This window comes from Camelus bactrianus, chromosome 3, assembly GCF_048773025.1.
Source record: "Camelus bactrianus isolate YW-2024 breed Bactrian camel chromosome 3, ASM4877302v1, whole genome shotgun sequence".
In the NCBI taxonomy this organism is placed as follows: Eukaryota; Metazoa; Chordata; class Mammalia; order Artiodactyla; family Camelidae; genus Camelus; species Camelus bactrianus.
This window is the reverse complement of record NC_133541.1, coordinates 98,275,744-98,293,941: the sequence shown is the minus strand read 5'-3', so window position 1 is coordinate 98,293,941 and position 18,198 is coordinate 98,275,744. Positions and strand designations below refer to the sequence as shown.

General features: G+C 47.4%; 1 protein-coding gene and 2 pseudogenes across 1 annotated transcript; 1 reads left to right on the top strand and 2 right to left on the bottom strand.

Moving 5' to 3' along the window:
* Nucleotides 1–2,910: 2,910 nt before the first annotated feature.
* Nucleotides 2,911–12,941, bottom strand: FAM53C (family with sequence similarity 53 member C). The gene is made up of 5 exons (XM_010971686.3): nt 12,514–12,941; nt 9,413–9,642; nt 8,958–9,015; nt 6,849–7,633; nt 2,911–5,922 (listed from the first exon to the last, which is right to left on the bottom strand). Exons 2-5 carry the CDS (start codon nt 9,488–9,490, stop codon nt 5,665–5,667), a joined length of 1,179 nt encoding a protein of 392 aa, XP_010969988.1. The 5' UTR covers nt 9,491–9,642; nt 12,514–12,941; the 3' UTR covers nt 2,911–5,664.
* Nucleotides 12,911–18,048, bottom strand: LOC105082167 (uncharacterized; annotated as a pseudogene).
* Nucleotides 13,136–16,832, top strand: LOC105082166 (translationally-controlled tumor protein-like; annotated as a pseudogene).
* Nucleotides 18,049–18,198: the final 150 nt, after the last annotated feature.

Sequence of the window (18,198 nt, the reverse complement as noted above, 5' to 3'; positions counted from 1 at the left end):
TCCCCCCCACCCCCCCCAACAGCCACCACCAACCACCGGCGCCGCGCAGCGCCCCCCGTGGCCGGGAGCGGAGCCGCAGCCCGGGCCCCGCACAGCGCCCCCCGCGCTCCGGAGCGGGGCGGCAGCTCCGGGCCCCTCGCAGCGCTCCGCCCCAACCTCCCCAGGGCCTGCAGTGCCCCCTGCGGCAGGGAGGGGAATTGCAGTTTCGGCAGGGGTGAGGAAGTGGGCGTGTCTTTCAGACCCCCCATGGCACCATCCTGGTGCCAGCCTTCCTTCAGTGGGGTCCCATATCTGAGAAAGCTTCAGTTTACCCACCTCGGACACCAAAGACTTTTACTGGGGTGGGGGGCTGAGGCACAAGGTACCTAAAGAGTTGATGTTTTGAGCTAAGAAGTTAGCACTCCAATACCCTATTGATTTCCTAGCCTGAATATATGCACTACACTTCCTGTTATCCTTTAGGAAACTTTCTTCCCATTGGTCCATGGGACACAATAGTTTTCTTCTCACTGGCCCATAACATGGTACCATACCATTCTATACTGCCAGTACTTCATAGGTTCCTTTCCAACTGGCCAATGTGTTACATCCATTGCATGTAATAATGTCACTCCATTGGCTGAAGGCCAACGTGCTTCCAACATCTCGGTATTTTGACATAACCCCATGGAGCTTCTTCCCCTTCCAAGTCAGCCAATGTTATTAAGTAAGTCCAGGTGTTTCTCAATTCAACTTTTAGGGGAATTGGAAAGAGACCAGAAGAGATTCTTTTCTCTGGTTCAGTAGTATCTCATCTTACCATGGAAGTAATGGGGCTCGGTGCAAAGAAAACCCCACCACTCCTATCTGAATTCACAAGCATGGGAGATTGATACTCCTATTAGAAAGGAGCTGCAGAGAAGGAGAGATACTGAATAATTTTTTGCCAAGGTTTTTATTCACACTAGGCCATGGGAAACCTCAGTCATTAACGTTGGTCACATTAGAGACAAGCACAAGTTCCATGGTCTTCTGGATGCAGAGTACATGTGGAAGCAGATATAAACCAGGAAAAGGTCTAATATTAATCCACTGCTATCCTAAAATTGCCCATTTCTTTCACCTATCTGACCTACAGATAGTTAAAGAGTAGTAGTTGGTTCTTTCTTCAAGACCTATAAGCCTACCCAGAAATCTATCCATAACCTTCTTTATTGTTGATCTACTTGTCTTGTAGCAAAGGTTGGGGATGAGAGTCCATTGTTGACTTTAGTAAAAGTACAACATCTAGTCATTCTAGAACTAACTCTGTGGAGCACCAAGGAAATACTTCCCTGGATTTTTTCTCTCCCTATTCCTTAGAACTTCCATTTCCCATAGCCGACGTGAGGCCTGACTCAATGTTTTTTTGGGCACATGGCCTGTAAGTTCTAGTTGGTAGGAGGGGAACAAGGGTAAATCCATACAGAACCTAGCTGCCTTGCAGCTTTTCTACCAAAATTCACTGCTGGGATTTTCTCCCATATGGGTTCTAATTACTGCCCCAGCAACCGAAGCTGGCTTCTCACAGCACCAGAAACAGAAATGTGCCTAAGCTCAAGGATAGGAAGGCAAAGATGAGAAATTCATTCAACAAATATGGCAGGTACTTTTCATATGCTGGTAAATTTTCAAAGTGTTGGTGACACAACAGTGATTAAAACAAAACCTTTGCCCTCATGGAGTTTATATTCTTTCCTATGCTTCAGGAATGGAAAATGAAATCACACTTGCCTTCACAGAAAATAAACAGAAAAGCCCAACAAAAAAATTGAACAGAAAGGAAAAAAAGGGGGGAGGGAGTAATTTTAGATGTTGATTTTACCCCTGCTCAAACAGGTGAAGTGAAACAGCAGTTTTAAAAAACGAACCTCTAATTCTGAGCTGCTTTAACCACGTGCTGTTGGCCCACCCCCTCAAAGCCCTTCCTTTGTTTCCAAGGGAGGCTGACAACTCCCACTCCTTTTAGAGTATATTTTCATCCCTTTAAAGGTTCCTGCTCCAGGTAGTCAAGCCAATCCTGTCCTCCTGCACACTTCATTGGTATTCAACAATGAGTGCCACCAATTTGAAGCAGGAAACTGGGACGGAGGCTGAGCAACTTGACTCTTCTTGCCGCCTGACAAGTCAGCACAACTGGTAAAGAAAGGCTATGGCTTAGGGACAGAGGCTCCTGCCTCGCTCTCTAAGCAACTACACTTCACCCACACACATTGGGAGAATGCTAACATAGGGAGAAGAAAGGGTGGAATAGAAAGGTATAGAGAGTGAGCCACACAGCTTCTTTCAGCAGATGAACATTCCAAATTGAAGCATTAGGAAAAATACCACCTTTTAGAGCAAAAGAAAAGCTCTGCTGCTAGGATAACTTTCCAAAATCAGTATTTTCAGAACGGAGAAACTGCTTAAGTCTTTGGAATCTGAATTTTGACGACTGTATCTCCCATCTCTCCAGGACACAACATGTGAAAACTCTTAGAAGAAATTCCTGGTCAAGTCTCCTATCCTGCCTTCTCCCCAAAGCCTACAACCCAATCTAGACAAGTTTCTTAGTGCACCATCAAGCATTTCTCAGGGAGCAAGAATGTATTAAAACTTGACTTCAGCCTGCTGGAAATGAGAGTGACAGGAGGGAAGAAGAGATGCCTATAAGTACCAAGGAACCAGAGACCAAATCAGACTGCCAGAAATAACCAAGGCCTTAACAGATGCCTGGGCCATAGGATATAACTGCTGTGGCCACAAAAGCCCAGGGACCAAATACTACTCTCAAAGGGCAAAGGCCCAGCCACATTATAGAGGAAGAGGCTGGAAGAGTTAGGTGGCCTTCTCCCCGCTTCCTCCTTGCCTTTCTTTGTGGAGAAAGGAAGAAGACACTGTAGTACACAAGGCTGCTTGGGAAAATGGATTATTCTAATAAAACTTTATTTTTTCAAACACAGCCACAGAGGCAGAACCTCATGTTTAACACACACAGACTTAATGGATTTTTTTTTAATATAAAACAAAGTTTACGAAAAAAATGTTTTCCACTTCTTGTATTTGTAATCCCATTAGCACAGGGACTTTGGCAGCAGGTGGGAGTGAAGGGCAGCTGGAGCTGCCACTGGGCAGTCACCGGGCACAGGAGGAGAGCACCAGCCTGGGAGTGGCTTCACTCACACACGCAGGAATACTCACCTACTGATCAGCCACACCACACACACAACAGAAATGCAGATGTCTACCCAGCGTTAACCACAGCCCTGTAGAGTGTGTTCCACTCTGGGTAAGCCCAATATGTGAAAATCCAAATAGTCAAAACAGCTAAAGTAGAGGGAGGTTGCTTGCTTTACAAAAGAAGCAATCACAGGCTGCTTTTAAATGGTCAGCAGTCCAAATGTGTTGAAAAATAGCATTTGGTTTACACAGAACTGTTGGAACAGATTTATTGTGTAAAGCGAAATGAACCACTTCTCATAAAGGCTTGTCCCAGGGCCACAGGCGCTTAGACTGGGAAGCTCCAGCTAGTTTAACTTCCCAGATCGTAAAGTAATGGAATTCAGATATGGAATCTATAGACCTTCTCCCCTAAGGGTGGTGCCCTATAGCTTTAGGGAAGCCAGGGTGGAGGCAGAATTATTGCCCTCACATCTTCAGCTTAGGGCTTGCAGAGACCCCACTGGCATTCCAGTGGCCTACTGGAAGCTGGCACAGCCAATCTGCAACAGAGAGCCCAGGGATGAGGATGCCCCAGGAGGAAAAGAAGCTGTCACCAGGGAAATTATGGCCTAATGAGGGAGAAGAGCCAGGGGGAGGGAATAAAACCAAGAATGGGCAACTCCTGGGCTCAGTTTCCCTGGATTCTCCAGAGAGCCTCTCAGGCCCCTACAGACCTGGCAGCTCACTGGTAGTATGTGGTAACTCGCAGGAGAAGGGAAGGAGTCCTGGAAGGGTAGAACCTCTGAGGGTTGGAGGCTGGAGAAGAAACAACCACCTCCTCCCAAGGAGAGGTGAGGAGGCTGGAACCTCACTGATGCTCCTATCCGACATGTGGGAGACCTAGAAAATGACAGGTTCAATTCCATGAGGAAGAAAACACACAGACTTTTGTTTTCTTCCCTAACATGAGCAACTGGTTCCTACGTCACCCTGGAAAAATGCCCTTCTTCCAATAAACAGGAAGGGCAGGTCCAATTTGGTCTTGCAGGGTCTAACCGAAGCTGGACAAAGCCTCACAAACTATTGTGGCGGCAGCTTCAGCAGGCCTCTCCACTGGAGCCAGCCCTGCCGGGGCTCCTGCAGTCCTTACACCTATCACTATGGCCACCAGGACCTGCTGTCCTGACTCAACTTGTGGGTGTAAAACAAAAAAGGAAACTTAATCCAACAACAAAAAACTTTCAGCTGCTTCTCACAGCCTTTGCTTTACATATCCTCAGCCAGTCCCTCAGTGAGCCTCAACCTCCCTGAGGTCTCTAAGGGCCAATTAGAGGCAAATAAACATTTCCTGGCAGGAGTGGAAGACAAGCAAACTGGTAAATGCTGACATCCCCTTCCTCCTTCTCAAGCAGGTCAGAAAAGAGGTCGGGCTTGGATCTTATAAGAACAGGTTTCTCCACAGTCTGCTTCCAAAGGGTAGTGCTGGGGTGAGCTCACCCATGCCTGCTGGTGACTGAACACCACTTCTGCTGCAGGTCAGCCTCCATACAGGGCCTTCCTTCCTTGTTCTGGATCCTCAAAGGTTAGAGGGTGAGGGGGAAAAGGTCCCATCAGTAGAGAGAGATGGAGCCCTTCAGTGCTGCCTGTTGCCCACATGTGCTTGCATCCACTTAGAGAGTAAGAGAGGCAGGTTGTATACAGCCTAGGCAATCTGATGGGCAAAAAAGGCCAGCTCAGAATCAATGTGGAGAGCACTCTCCAGCCAGTACTAGATCTACGTAGGGGAGGGTGTGGGCCTGAGGAAAAGACCATTAGCTGAGGTCACAGCACTTAAAAGACCCTGCTGTACCCCAGAACAGAATCCTTTGCAAAGCCATCAATGCTAATGGATTACAAGCCTGGTTCCAGAGCTATGTAGAAAAAAAGAAAAACTTGGTGCCTTGCCCTTGACGTCTTGAACAAGCCCCCTGTCCTTTGAAAACTCACGATCCTGAGGGTTCCATGATGCTTGGCTGTTAAGGAGCAACTGCCTTCCTTCCCTAAGGCTACCCAAACAGACCTTTCCTCAAGTACACTCTCATGCACACACACAGTCTCACACAATTTCTCCGGGGAGGCTGAATTAACCCCCAACCCTGGCCAAATTCTAAGACACAAGTGCCCTTTGAAGCAAAGGGGCTAGTGAAATTCCCCGAGCTGGGGTCAGCAGACCCCTTCCTTCCCTGCCCATTGCTTTCTCGGTGGCAGGGATACTCACACTCAGGGCCGCCATGGGAAGGGTCTGCTCTGGGGCTGTCCCTCCCGCCATCAGCTCCGTTTATCTTGTCCCGGCCAGTCTCTCGGCATGGTCGAGCTTCCTGGAGCGAGAAGATTTCCGGCTGCCCTGAGTCGGAGCCCTCCACTCACCCCTATTCCCAGGCTAGGCCCCCGGCCTTGGGGCCTCGACACTTGTTAGTAGCCATAAGAGAGTCAGTCTGTGTGGCCCCAGGAAGTAGCCTCTCAGTTTTAGTTCTCCTCAATCAGATTCAAGTCCAGGTCCCCAAAGTCCTGCTGGCACAGTGTCCGCTTGCTCAGCGCCTGCCGCCCCCACCGCACAGCCCCCTCCTCTTCCTCTTCGCTTTCACTCAGCACCTGGGAGGAACCTCCAATGGGGCTGCAGGAAGCAGAGAGGGGTGGGGGGCTACAGGCCATGAACCACGGTGGAGAGATGCTGCTGCCTTCCCGGGATGTTTCTTGGAGACAGAGACCTCCTGAGTATGGTTTCTGTCAAACAAACAAAGAAAATTAAGGCAAAGAAAGATGCTAACTTCCCAAAGAACCCTGGCCCAAGCTGTATTTCAAAGTGTCCTTTGTGGTTACCCTTGAAGGCAGGAGTTCTTGGCTTTAGAGTAAGGTTGTGGACTTCCTGATAAAATTTGGAAAATTTACTGTACATGTACATTTTGAGGAAATAGCCCATAGTTTCTATGAGATTCAAGACCAGAAGCTCATTTATAAATTCACATGGGCAGGAATACTGTCTAGTGTTTCACTACTGTATTGCTAGTGCCTAGTCTGAGCCTGCTGCACAGTAGGTATTCAGTAATGTTTGCTGACTGGTTGAATGAATGACTCTATCAGTAAGTGAGTGAGTTCTCAAAGAGGTTTGTGACCCAGTGGTCTAGAAGGCAGAATAAGAAAAAAGTGGGCAACTGCATATAACAACTGCACTCACAATGGGAAGTCAAAAAACATTTGTTGAGCAGATGAATGATGCAACAGCTTGTTTTGCTTAAGCCCTCACAGACCCACTTGAAGCAGTGAAGGGCAAGTGGCAAAATCAGCTCTGAGCATGAGGGGTGGGGCACAGATGATGGGGTTTTTGTGGTTCATGTATTCTCAGAGAGGAGGGAAAGTGCCTCTAGCAGGACAATCTGGGATCTCTATTGGAAGGTTTAACATGGGTCTCACCCTAAGTTTCTCTGAAACCCCCAGGACTGAGGAATTTCATAGGACACAGAATTTCAGTGCTAAAACCAGGATAGTTCTAGGCAAATTGGGATGGTAGAATACCTTAGCAAAAGCTCAGACAGAAAGGAGCTCTAGGGGAGACCCTGCCAGGAGGGAATGGAGCTAGAGGACAGCATAAAAGTGAAAAGAGAAGTGTCCCCCTACTTCCATCCAAGCTTCCCTAGTCCTGCTAGTCCCACCTGATTCATCTTGTCAAAGTCCAAGGAAGGCCGCAGCCGCCGAGGGTCCTCCTCATGGCGCCGCTTGACCCCAGCTTTGCGGGCATCAAGATCACAAGGCTGTGAGCGGCTTCGGGGAAGACTGTGGAGGCCTCGAGGTCGCCAGGGCAGCTCTGGGGAGGATGCAGGGGAGCTCCGGGCAGAGGGCAAGAAGCGGCTTGCCTGCGGGCCCAGGCTGGGTGACAGGGAGAAGCGCCGCTGAGGTGGGCAAGGTGACAGGGATTCAGCATCACTCTCCCAGGAGCCACTTTGGGGGGAGGCGGCACAGGGACGAGAGGACTCTTGGGCCAGGGCCAGGCTGAAGAAAGGGGGGCTGTAGGGTCTGTGGGCTGGGGCACATTGAGAAGAGGCACTGGGAGCTTGGAGGAACCTGAGGCTGGAGACCCGCTTCGGGGGGCTCTGGTGAGGCACCTGCGGCCCACCCCCTCCACCACTGCTCCGGTGCTTGATGGGAGTCCACAGCTTGGAGGGGGCGGGCCGCCACACCGGCTGCCAGCGAGACAGGTCCACGGGCACTGAGAGTGAGCGGCAGTGCCTCTTCGATGGAGGGGCAGGGGGCACAGGAAGCTTTTCTGGGTCTGGGGGCTCAGGGCTTAGGACTTGGGAAGGGGGCTGTTCCTGTGGGGAACTTCCCGGACTGGGTGGTCTGAGGTGCAGGCTCAAGCCTGAGGGGTGGTAGCTGAGGTTGAGGCTGTCCTGGAACTCGGCACAGGAACAATGGGGCAGGCCCCTCCAGGAAGCACCTTCTGGAAGGCAGTCATAATAAAAATTAATGATAATATGTTTTTAAGAGCTAACTATGTGCCACACAATGTAATGAATACTTTTTGCCAAGTTTCCCAAAAACCTCTTAAGTTAGGTACTATTAATTACCCCCACTTCACAGATGATAAAAGTCAAGTAACTTGCCAAAAGTTGTGCAGAAATCAAAACACCAAAGCAGGACTCAAACCCAGATTTGTCTGATGCTAAAGCTAGGTCTTTTAACCACTATATTACACTGCCTCCACTGTAAGGAACCACTTGAAATTGAAAATATAGTCTCATATACTGCCTGCTACCCCCCTCAAAGGTGGAATGAGTCAAGAGAAACAAACGCCTGTGTGTGCCATGCTCATTCCTCACTCCACTCCACCAAGCTCTACTTTGCTCCTCCACCCACCAGCCCCGAGTTGGGAAAAGCAGGCTTATGCTTTTCTTCTTTTGCCTTTCCCCTTCCTATGTGTCAACAAGACTAACACAGGAGTTAGGTGACCAAGCAGGTAAGAGATCATTTGTATTCCTAGGGAGAGCAAATACAGTGGGGAAGGCCTTTCTTTGATGGTAGAACTCATGCTTGGGAAAACCCTAAAACTGCTCATGTTCCTTTGGGTCTGGCCACCCACAAGGAAATGCTCAATGTAACATACTGATATATATTATAGTTAGTTTAAAAAAAAAGTGCCAAATAACATATATAGAATGAAACCTTTTGTGTTAAAAGAATGGGAATAAAAATTTACATTTATATTTGGTTCTATTTGTATAAAGAAACTCTTGTTGGATAGATAGGAAACTAATAAAAGGAGTTACTTTAAGGGAGCTCGGTGGATAGGAGATAGGAGAGGAAGGGAGACTTTTCTCAGTATAAACTTTTTGCTATTTAAAAAATTTTGTAACATGTGACTATATCACCTATTCAAAAATTAGACTGGGGGAGGGTATAACTCAATGGTTAGAGTACACACTTAGCATGCAAGAGGTCCTGGGTTCAATCCCCAGAACCGCCATCAAAGTAACTAACTAAATAAATAAACCTAATTACCTCCTCCACCCCCCCCAAAACCAAACCAAACCAAACCAAAACAAACAAAAATTAAATTATTAAAGTCCCCAAAAGGCTAGACTAAGAGCAAACTAAACAGAGAATTTCTATGCTAGTGCAGTAGAATGGAGACAAGTGTCAGTCTCAGGTGACCCTGGCAATAAAGTTGCAGAGGCAGGCTACCTAACCTGGTTACTGGAAACCAGTAAAAGAAATGCATGGATGGAGGCATGGGCATACACACAAATATACACACAATGTCTTACCAGACACAAGCTGGAAAGGGTTCCCACAGTTGGAGATGTCTGCATGATCAGGCAAAGGCTAAGTAAGAGAGAGAGAGAACATCCACTATGATTCTGGATCAGGACACAGACCTCCAGAAAGCCCTCTTTAGCTCACCCCTGCATCTCATGGGCTACAGGGATGTTAGGGATTCCTAAGTGTTCTCTTTTGCTTGTCTTCTCAAAGTTAGTGAGTAAAATAATCCACACCTTCCAATATCTCAAACCCTTCTCCACCCAAGTTCTGGTGTCCCTTCTCTAGCAGTGGAAAAATCCCTGCCCCCTTCCTTTTGAGCTGGATTTTGAGCCTTCACTGGGCTCTTCCAGTACAAGTACCATGAATCGTATAGCAAAGGACAAGGGTGTAGTAGTAAAACAAACAGCCTCAGAAAAAAGGGGGAGGGGGTTGTGGAGAAGCAGGAAGACTGGTCTTTTACCAGACTGATGCTGAAGCGTGTGCATTTCAGCTCATCCAGAGTCTGCTTCTGTAGCTGCTCAGTGATCAGGGTTATCATGATTCTCCCCGGAATTTGACTTGCACACTTTGGAGCAAATGATGGATGTCTTCCCTGTTCTTCTTCCAGACCTCACTCGTGAGCCGTCTTCTGCCACTGCAGCACCATTCTAGCACCATTGGGACTTCCCTCTCCAGTCATGCCTGCTGAGTCTGCCAATTACAGGGGGACCAACCCCAAGTGATATTAGAGATGTACCTAGTCCAGAGATGGAAAATGCATGGCACACATACCACAGCATCCCCATGTCAGGCCTCTGGCAGACATCATTAATTGATCACAGCACTTTCCTGGTAAGTCTAAACATAACCTCAGAAACATTCTGAATTTACTGGATAACTAGTAAAATGAAATGGTGTTGGCAAACAAGTTGAAACCTATTTGCTGCTCCTAACCTGGTTCATACTCTGCTCTGTCTAACCAGAATAATAGTACCACTTAGAAAACAGCTCAAATGAGGGAAAGGAATGCCCAAATTGTCATTTCTATCCTGGTTAGTTCAATATTTACCTTCCAGTCAGAAGCAAAGAGAGGTACCCTTTTCCTAAACTACAGAAATAGTAATAAAGAACAGAGAGGAACAGTGGTCATAAGAATGACTTTCTGCTTCAAACCAGAGTAAACAAGGTATTATGTTCCCCTTTAGCCTAAACAGCTGATATGTTATTGTTCTCCAACAGATACTGTACATATTCTCCTATAAAATGATAAGAGGATAAGGAAATGGTACCGGGATAATTCCCTACTACATTCAACTACAGATGTTAAAAACAACTCTGACTTTGTTCAACCAAGTTTTTAGCCTGATCTGACTCAAAGACCAGGGATACAATTAATCAAAACTCTTTCTCATAGTCTCTAGTAGAAGCAAACTAATTATATCAAGGAGGCAGCTTCAAACCCACATAATTGCCTGAAAGGTCTTGTTCAAGGGAGAAGGAGAGGTAAACCTAACATTTCCATACTGTTCTGCTTGTTCCCAGAAATGACCAGCAGGCAGACAGCTCACCAGAAGGTTTTTTGCTTTTGCTAGCAGAGAGAACAAACTATCAAGAATCAAATCTGGATCTGCTGTGATGGTCTTGGCAAATCATTTAAGCTTAGTCTCAGTTTATCCATACGTAAAATGGGCAGAATAATCTTAATCTGTCACAGGGACAACATAACGCAAAATATCAAAATGTAAAAAGTATACCCTCTGGCCTATACAAATCAGGAGTCCATACAGACTGCCGTTTCTCACCCCTCCTATTTGTTGCTCTGCAAAACCTCAGAATGCCATAAGTGATACTATAAAGACGAAGAAGGCAACTGGGTTGATCTATTTGGCTGGATGCCAACCTCCCTCACTGGCATTCAATCAGAGGCCCAAAAGGGCTCTTCTGTGACCTTGAGGGCAGATCACTTTTACTTATGCAAAAAAAGAGAATGGTCTCTACCCCATTCCCACCTCAGAGGGAGGCAGGCCAAAAGGAAAAGCAGACATACACCTCGATGTACTTGGAGTTGGGAAAAAAAGGTGTGGGAGAAGTCAATCATCACTATAGTCAAATAACATTTTCATGCACAATTATTATTACCACACTGAACAAAGTTCCAGCTTCCTGAGAGCTCCCTTCAGCGGCTTCCCCTATGTTCTTGCGGGAAAAGCTAAAGCTTATAACACTTCTGCTCTTGGTTTCTTAACTCTGCCCTCAAAGATCAACCAGAGAGGGAACCTAACTGCAGGCTTTTCCCTCATAGATCCCAGGCCTCAGGCTGACCAGCCATGAGGCGCAGGGAGTGAAGCAAACTCTTTCAAGCTTTTCATGGGGCATTTGGCCAAACAGCAAACTCCCAGTCCTCTTTGGGATCAAGTGAAGAGAGTGATTTCGTGTTTTTCTGCATTTTAATTGTTGGGATGTGGCCACACACGGCGGTAATTGGAACAATGCAACTACCACTAGGCAACTGATACTCTCAGTCTGAGTTTCCTAAAACAGGCCAGGCTGAGAGGGGGAACAGAACGGAAGCCATAAGGAATCAAACCAGGACACAAAAGAAGGCAAACCAGCTTCGCGAGGGGCCTCCTCTTTCTTAGGCAGGCACAGAAAAAAGTATAAGAAGCCCTCTCTTGCCGCCTTCCTTCCCCCTTCCATTTTGTACATCTGAGAGGCAGAGACAGCCCTGAACGTTCACTAAACAAGTTAAAACTTCTCAGCTTAACAACTGGCACGGGGCTCAGCCCTATATAAAGCAGCAGGCCGCTAGGCCCTCCCCAAAACACCACCAGGCCCAAACTCTCAATCCAGGCTTTCTCTCCACCATTATCCCCCTAAAATAAAGGTTAGACCCTCACCCTTAATGGGTGGCAGTAACCCTTGACATTCGGGTTTAGGGATGCTGAGGTTGTGTTGAAACCTGGAGAACCTAGGATCAAGTCAGGCCAAGGGGGAGGAGAGTCACATATCCCCTGGGGACCTTCCCCCCAGGTCCCAGTCCCACAGCTCTGGGGGATACTGAAGGAAAACATGAGAGAGGCAGGGAGGTGCACGAACAGGTAAGTGGAGATCTGACCGCTCTTCCTCCATATGGCACTGGAGGGGACAGGGGTGACAAGTGGGGAGCACCCCTCCCCCCACTCCAATGAAGAAGCAAAAAACTAGGCCCCCCCTCCAATCTTCAACCTCTCCCTCGGTTGCCCTGTCTGTCCCCACGGGGTGGGGCATGGGGCGTCCGCTGGCCCCTGGTGGGGGGGGGGGGTGCCAGAGCACGCTCAGGGAGGCTGTCGTTCGCCTTTTCCCAATCAGCTTCCATCATCTGGCCGCGGGAAGCGAACTCAGGATGCAGGGGATGGAGAGGGTCTGGGACTTAGCACTCCGCCACCCCCTCCCCCACTGGGTCCCGTGCTTTCCCCGCGGAGGCGGCCAGCGAGGCCCTGCCTCGCGGGCGGCAGGACTGGGGGAGGGGAAAAAGGGAAGGAGGGAGGGACGGTCGAGGTACCCGCCCCGAGGCCCCAGCGCCACCTGCCCTCCGCCACCTACCGCGGCTCCTCCAGCTCCCAGGGCCGCGGCCGGAGCAGCTCTGAGCGCTCGGTTCGCCCCACGGTGCCCTTAAAAGGCGCCGGAGCGAACCAACGGGTCCTTGAGGAGAGTGGGGAGATAGCTCCGGTTCGCAGAATCCGCCTGAACCGTCCGCGGAGGCTTGAGCCACGCGTCGTTTCTCCCGAAAAGTCTTTCTTGGATAGCGCTGTCGGGAAGAGGCCTGGCTCTTTGATTAGGGATTAGGGTCGTTTCCTCACTATCTAGTCACCCCCTCCAAAACAGTGCAGAAGGTGAACTGGCCCAGTTGGAGGCAAACCTCGAAACCCGCGGGGGAGGCCGTGTCGAATGAAGATAAACAAAGCCATCGCTCCCGCCCTCCATTACTACATCTGTCCACTTACAGCCCCCAGCTCGGTTCGAGCGGCGTAAGAGAATTAGCCAAGGTTCCTCTCACCTGCTCTCCTGTCCCGCCCTCCACGGCCGCCTCTTTGAAGGAATCCCCCTTCCCCCAGCAGAGGACCGGTCCGCGGCGCGAAGGCTTCTGGGAAGTGTAGTCCAAGCGCCGATTAGGGCCTGCTCTGAGTCCCAGGAGCCCCTTTTCCAGCAGCCGGATCCGCTCGAACCTTACAAACCAAGGACTTACAACGGTTGCGGGGGTGTTCCCAATTGGTTCTATAACTAGGTATCACCCAAAACGCTGTAAAGCTGACGAGGGCCCAGTGCTGTTCACGTCTCCTCCCTCTACGCCCCCCTCCCAGCAGGATGAGGTAATGGGATTGTGATTATGACATCATAGGCGGTTCAATTACTTGCGTGGGGGGAGGGGGGGCCAGTACGGTGGTTACAGCTGGACCACTTTTCTTTAAGATAGAAAGAGAGGGAGGAAACAGGCCGATGGAGGGAAAGATGATGATGGCACTGTATTTCCTCTTAAGGAAGAGAAAACCACCTTTTATTAAATCTCCACTACTACCACCACCTCCCACCTCAGCCAAAGTTTAAGTCCTTTTTGAAGAGCCTGAATATAGCAGTTAATAGGCGAAGAAGTTGTGGAACAGCTAGATTGATTTCTGGCTCTTATGTAAATTTGCTTCTGAGCTATCAAGGTTTTAGGGAGAGGGGGAAAAGATGGGAACAGGAGAGATTTTAAACAATGCCTTCGTGTTATGATCTCTTTGTAGGACAGTTTTAGATTTCTTTTTAAATTGATTGGAAAGTAGAAGTAATGCAAGTCATCTTCACTATTACATTCAGAAACAAGTCCCCCGAAAGACATGTTTTCCCTATTTTGTGCCCTACTCAAGTCTGGGACAGATAAGTAGTTGTGATCAGCTAGAAAGTACAGCCAGTGGTGGGATCTTCAACACAGAGCCAGGGAAAGGAGGGGGCAGGAGCCACCAAATCTGCAAACTGAAAAAAGAAGAGTAGAGGGAATGTGAGGTACTTATCAAGAAAATGGGAGTGGAAGGAAGATGCACTTCACATTTGCTTGTCTTGTACATTTCCCCTTGGCAAAAGAAGGGGCAGTGACCATGCAGGACAGGAGACATGGATTCCAATAATTGCTGTTGTGGAACACTTATGTGCCAGGCACTGTGCTGCATACTTTAAATATGTATTCTCATTTTTGCCTCCAATCATCAAGTGAGACAAAAATCTCCTTATTTGACATATGAAACAGTAGGAGAGGTCAAGTGACTGCTCATGTGGTGGGCAAAGGTAGTATTAAAAAGCAGTCTGAGGCTCTAAAGCCCTTGTTCTTCACCACTACGTGATCTTCCTTTTTATTTAGTAATAAAATACCATGCTTATTAAAGTTAAATGATTGAGTATAAGAAGTTAAGTTAGCATTGGTACATTTGCAAAACAAAGACATTGAGACACTTAAAACCACCAAACCTTGCAAGTCAGGTTTCAGTTCTCATTTCAAAGGAAGATTACACCCATTTTCATCAAGTATAAAATAGCCCCTAGTGCAGCCCAACTTTTCCTCCATTACTAATTAAATATCCTAATGTTTTATATATCAAAGTTTTTTACTCATGTCCTGCCATTTTTTCCTGCTGTCGCATTTTTCTTCTTTTGTTCTTGGGCTACTACCTTGAACCCCATCAAAATTGTAACCTCCTGAGCCAGACCTCATCTCTGACCCTGCTCCAGTGGATTCCAGCAGAGGCTCCCTTCTTTTCCTCATCCAGATTCTCTGAGGGTTCTATGGCCTGAGACAAGTCATCCAAAGGGGTGGGATCCATTGGCTTTAAGAGACTCTCCATTTCCTGCCTAAGGAGGCAACAGAGTCAGAAGAACATGCACCTCATTCAAACTCTCCCTTTTCAGCCAGTGAAAGCTAAACTTCTGCAAAGTGGGGAGAGGTAGGGCTCAGTCCACCACTCAAGGAAGTAACCAGGAATAATGCACGTACCCCTCAGCCCCCCTGCCCTGCAGAGGCTGGCTAGGGGGGTCCCACGAATGTAGAGCTCTTCTCCATTGCCTGATCTGGGCATCCCAGGAGCGACGACTGTACCTCCTGTTCTTGTTTGGTGTTTGAGGGTGAAATCCTGGCTGTCGCTGTGCCCTGGCAATGACAAATGTGTCAGACTAAGGTCAAGGTGATGGAGCACAGCTCACTGCTTATCACAGTGAATCAGGAGACTCATTAGGGTCTCTGAGAATAAGATAGGATCAATTCTCTCAATCCAAAGAGATCTTTAAACACCAAACTTCCCAACTCCCTAATATTCTTTCTTCTGAGAAGGGTAAATTAGATATCCTAATTCTCCCAGAAATCAAGATAGATAGAAAAGACAGTATTTGACATGTCTTTAAAATAAATTCTACCTTCTTATACATTAGTTTGTATGTATTCATATAAGCTTACCTGTAATTAGGCAAGTATATCATAATTAGCCAAGTCAGCTGGAGGTATGAGGTGAAAATGGATGGAAGTAAAAAAAACTTCATTAGCTTTTCCAAACCCCTCCCCGCCCCCAGAGCCTCTCCCAGCTCCTGCTAAGCTAGCGCCTCAGCCATCATCAGCCGCCATCAAGATCATCTACTGGGATCTCATCAGCCATGATGAGATGTTCCCCTGACATCTACAAGATCCAGGAGATCAAAGACAGGCTGTGTCTGGAGATGGAGGGGAAGATGGCCAGTAAGACAGGGGGTAACAATGATGGCTCGCTCATTGGTGAAAATGCCTCCACTGAATGCCCTGAGGGCGAAGGCACGAAAGCACAGTCATCACTGGTGTCGATATTGTCATGAACCATAACCTGCAGGAAACCAGCTTCACAAAAGAAACCTACAAGAAGTACATCAAAGGCTACATGAAGTCAATCAAAGGGAAGCTTGACGAACAAAGGCCAAAAGGAGTAAAAACCTTTTATAATAGGCACTGCAGAACAAATCAAGCACATCCTTGCTAATTTCAAAAACTATCAGTTGTTTATTGGTGAAAACATGAATCCAGATGGCATGGTTGCTCTGCTAGACCACTGTGAGGATGGCGTGACCCCACACATGATTTTCTTTAAGGATGGTTTAGAAATGGAAAAATGTTAACAAATTTGGCTGTTACTTTGGATCTATCACCTGTCATCATAACTGGCTGGCCCCTGCTTTTCATCCACGCAGCACCAGGTCTTAGACAAATGGGACTGATGTCATCTTGAGCTCTTCATTTATTTTGACATTGATTTATTTGGAGCAGAGTTATTGTTTTTGAGAAAAAAAAGACATGTCATGTAGGTCGTCTAAAAATAAAATGCATTTTAACTAAAAAAAGAAAAAAAACTTCATTAGCAAATATGGCTAGAGCTTTTAAAAATCTTATGGACCAAATATTATTTGTTCCACTTGAAAAAAATTTTAAACTTATTTTTGGGGCTAGATTGCAGGATAATTCATTTTAGTAATGCTGCAAAGTGAGATCTCTTTGTGAGAGCACTCAGATTCTAGTATCTTTCCATCATCCGACATTGAATATAAGCCACTTGGTTGACACTTTTGTTGTGACTGTCCACAATTACACTCACTTGGGAACCTGCTGCAGAAAGCACTGGTAACCAGGCGTGCACTTGCCATAATCTATCTGCTTTTGCCGCCGTTGTAGGACAATTTCATCTGTCTCTACCTCCCACCTGTGAAGAAGTAGATAGTGGCCCCATAAAGTGTGATTATAGTCATCAAAGCAGAAACCAACTCATCCCATATTCCCTTAATCCCCAGCCTGATTTTCAAACTCACCTGGCATGGCAGGGCTCTGTGCTAACTCCCACACTCACCATCTCTATCCTATAGGATAAAGACTCCTCACACACCTCCATTCTGGGGAAGTAGATTGTACAGATAAAAAGGGTATTAGGATAAAACCCTGCTAATTACATTGTACCTCTCAGCCACTACTACTACTACTAAAATCCTGACACCAGATAAATGTTGTATTTGTGACTTACTGTATCTCAAAGATAAAGGTTGCATTTCTGATTTATTTTTCAAACTGTGCTCTGCAAGCCATCTTCATGGGTAGCACCTGGAGGCCTTGTTAATTCCTGGGGCCCACTCTAGACTGAATCATCAGTTTGGGGGCCTGAATTATAAAGAGCTTCTGAGGTTATTTTAAACATTTTTTATTATGGAAAATTTCAGATATACAAAGAGAATAGCATAATCCTCTGCTGCTCAAAGTATGGTCCAAGGACCAGCTGCATCAGCATCAGCTGGGAGCTTTTTAGAAGTGCAGGCTCTTGGGCCCCAACCCACATCGACTGAATCAGAATTTACATTCTAACAAGATTCCCCAGGTGATTAGTATGCTGGTTAAACTTTCAGAGCACTGATAAAATGGACCAGTTACACATCACCCAATACTCACGGCCAATCTTGTTTCATGTATACCCACCACCACTCCTACAGGATTTTATAAAAGCAAATCTCCAACATTAAGAATAAATTCTTAATATCACCTAGTCAATGTTCACATTTCCGTAAACAACCACAATTTGAGATCCTTTGGACTGTGGTAAGAATTAAGCGAAGAGATGATTCAACCCTCCTATTTTCCTTGAAAAGGAATTTCCTTTACCCCACATAACCTAGAATCTCAGATATTGCGCGCTTAAAAGGGACACCGACCAAGGAAAGCTCTTGGAAGGGGCCAATGCCGATCATCAGAAATACACACACCTGTCTCGTCGCAACATCTGCCATCCCGGCGGCAAATGTTCCATCTACAGCAGAAGGCTAGCAAAACGTAATGACACGAGAAAGAAGCAGGGAAGAAAAAAAAATAGTTTGAAACACGGTCCCACATAAATTAGGTAGTATCCTAAGGAGTGGTGGTCGCTAGCAAGGTGCGATTTAAACATCCCGGGGCTTGAGGGTCTGAGGGACCGGAGGGCTCAGAAAGGGTGTGGTGATTGGCCAGAGGGAGAGCCAATGACGCGCCAAGCTCCTTGTGGGGCGGGGCTTACCTAAGCTTTTGCTGAAAGCTGGTGGGCCAATTGGCAGCCTACTCTGGTGGAGGGGCGGGGCAAATAGCGCTCCTTCCGGAGTAGCTCACGCCCCGGGTGACGTACGAGTCAATCGATTGGCCGAGGCGGGGATGGGTCTGGGCAGGCACCCGGAGATTGGCTGACTCAGCTGAGAGGCGAGCGGGATAGGCTATTGAGAGGGCGGAAGGTT

Excerpts from the sequence above, each read along its gene's own strand:
- FAM53C (XM_010971686.3), bottom strand. The coding sequence starts at position 9,490 with ATGATAACCCTGATCACTGAGCAGCTACAGAAGCAGACTCTGGATGAG. Across the intron at positions 9,016-9,412 it reads CACGCTTCAGCATCAGTCTG|CCTTTGCCTGATCATGCAGA; the intron begins GTAAAAGACCAG and ends TCTCTTACTTAG. Across the intron at positions 7,634-8,957 it reads CCCTTTCCAGCTTGTGTCTG|AAGGTGCTTCCTGGAGGGGC; the intron begins GTAAGACATTGT and ends ACTGCCTTCCAG.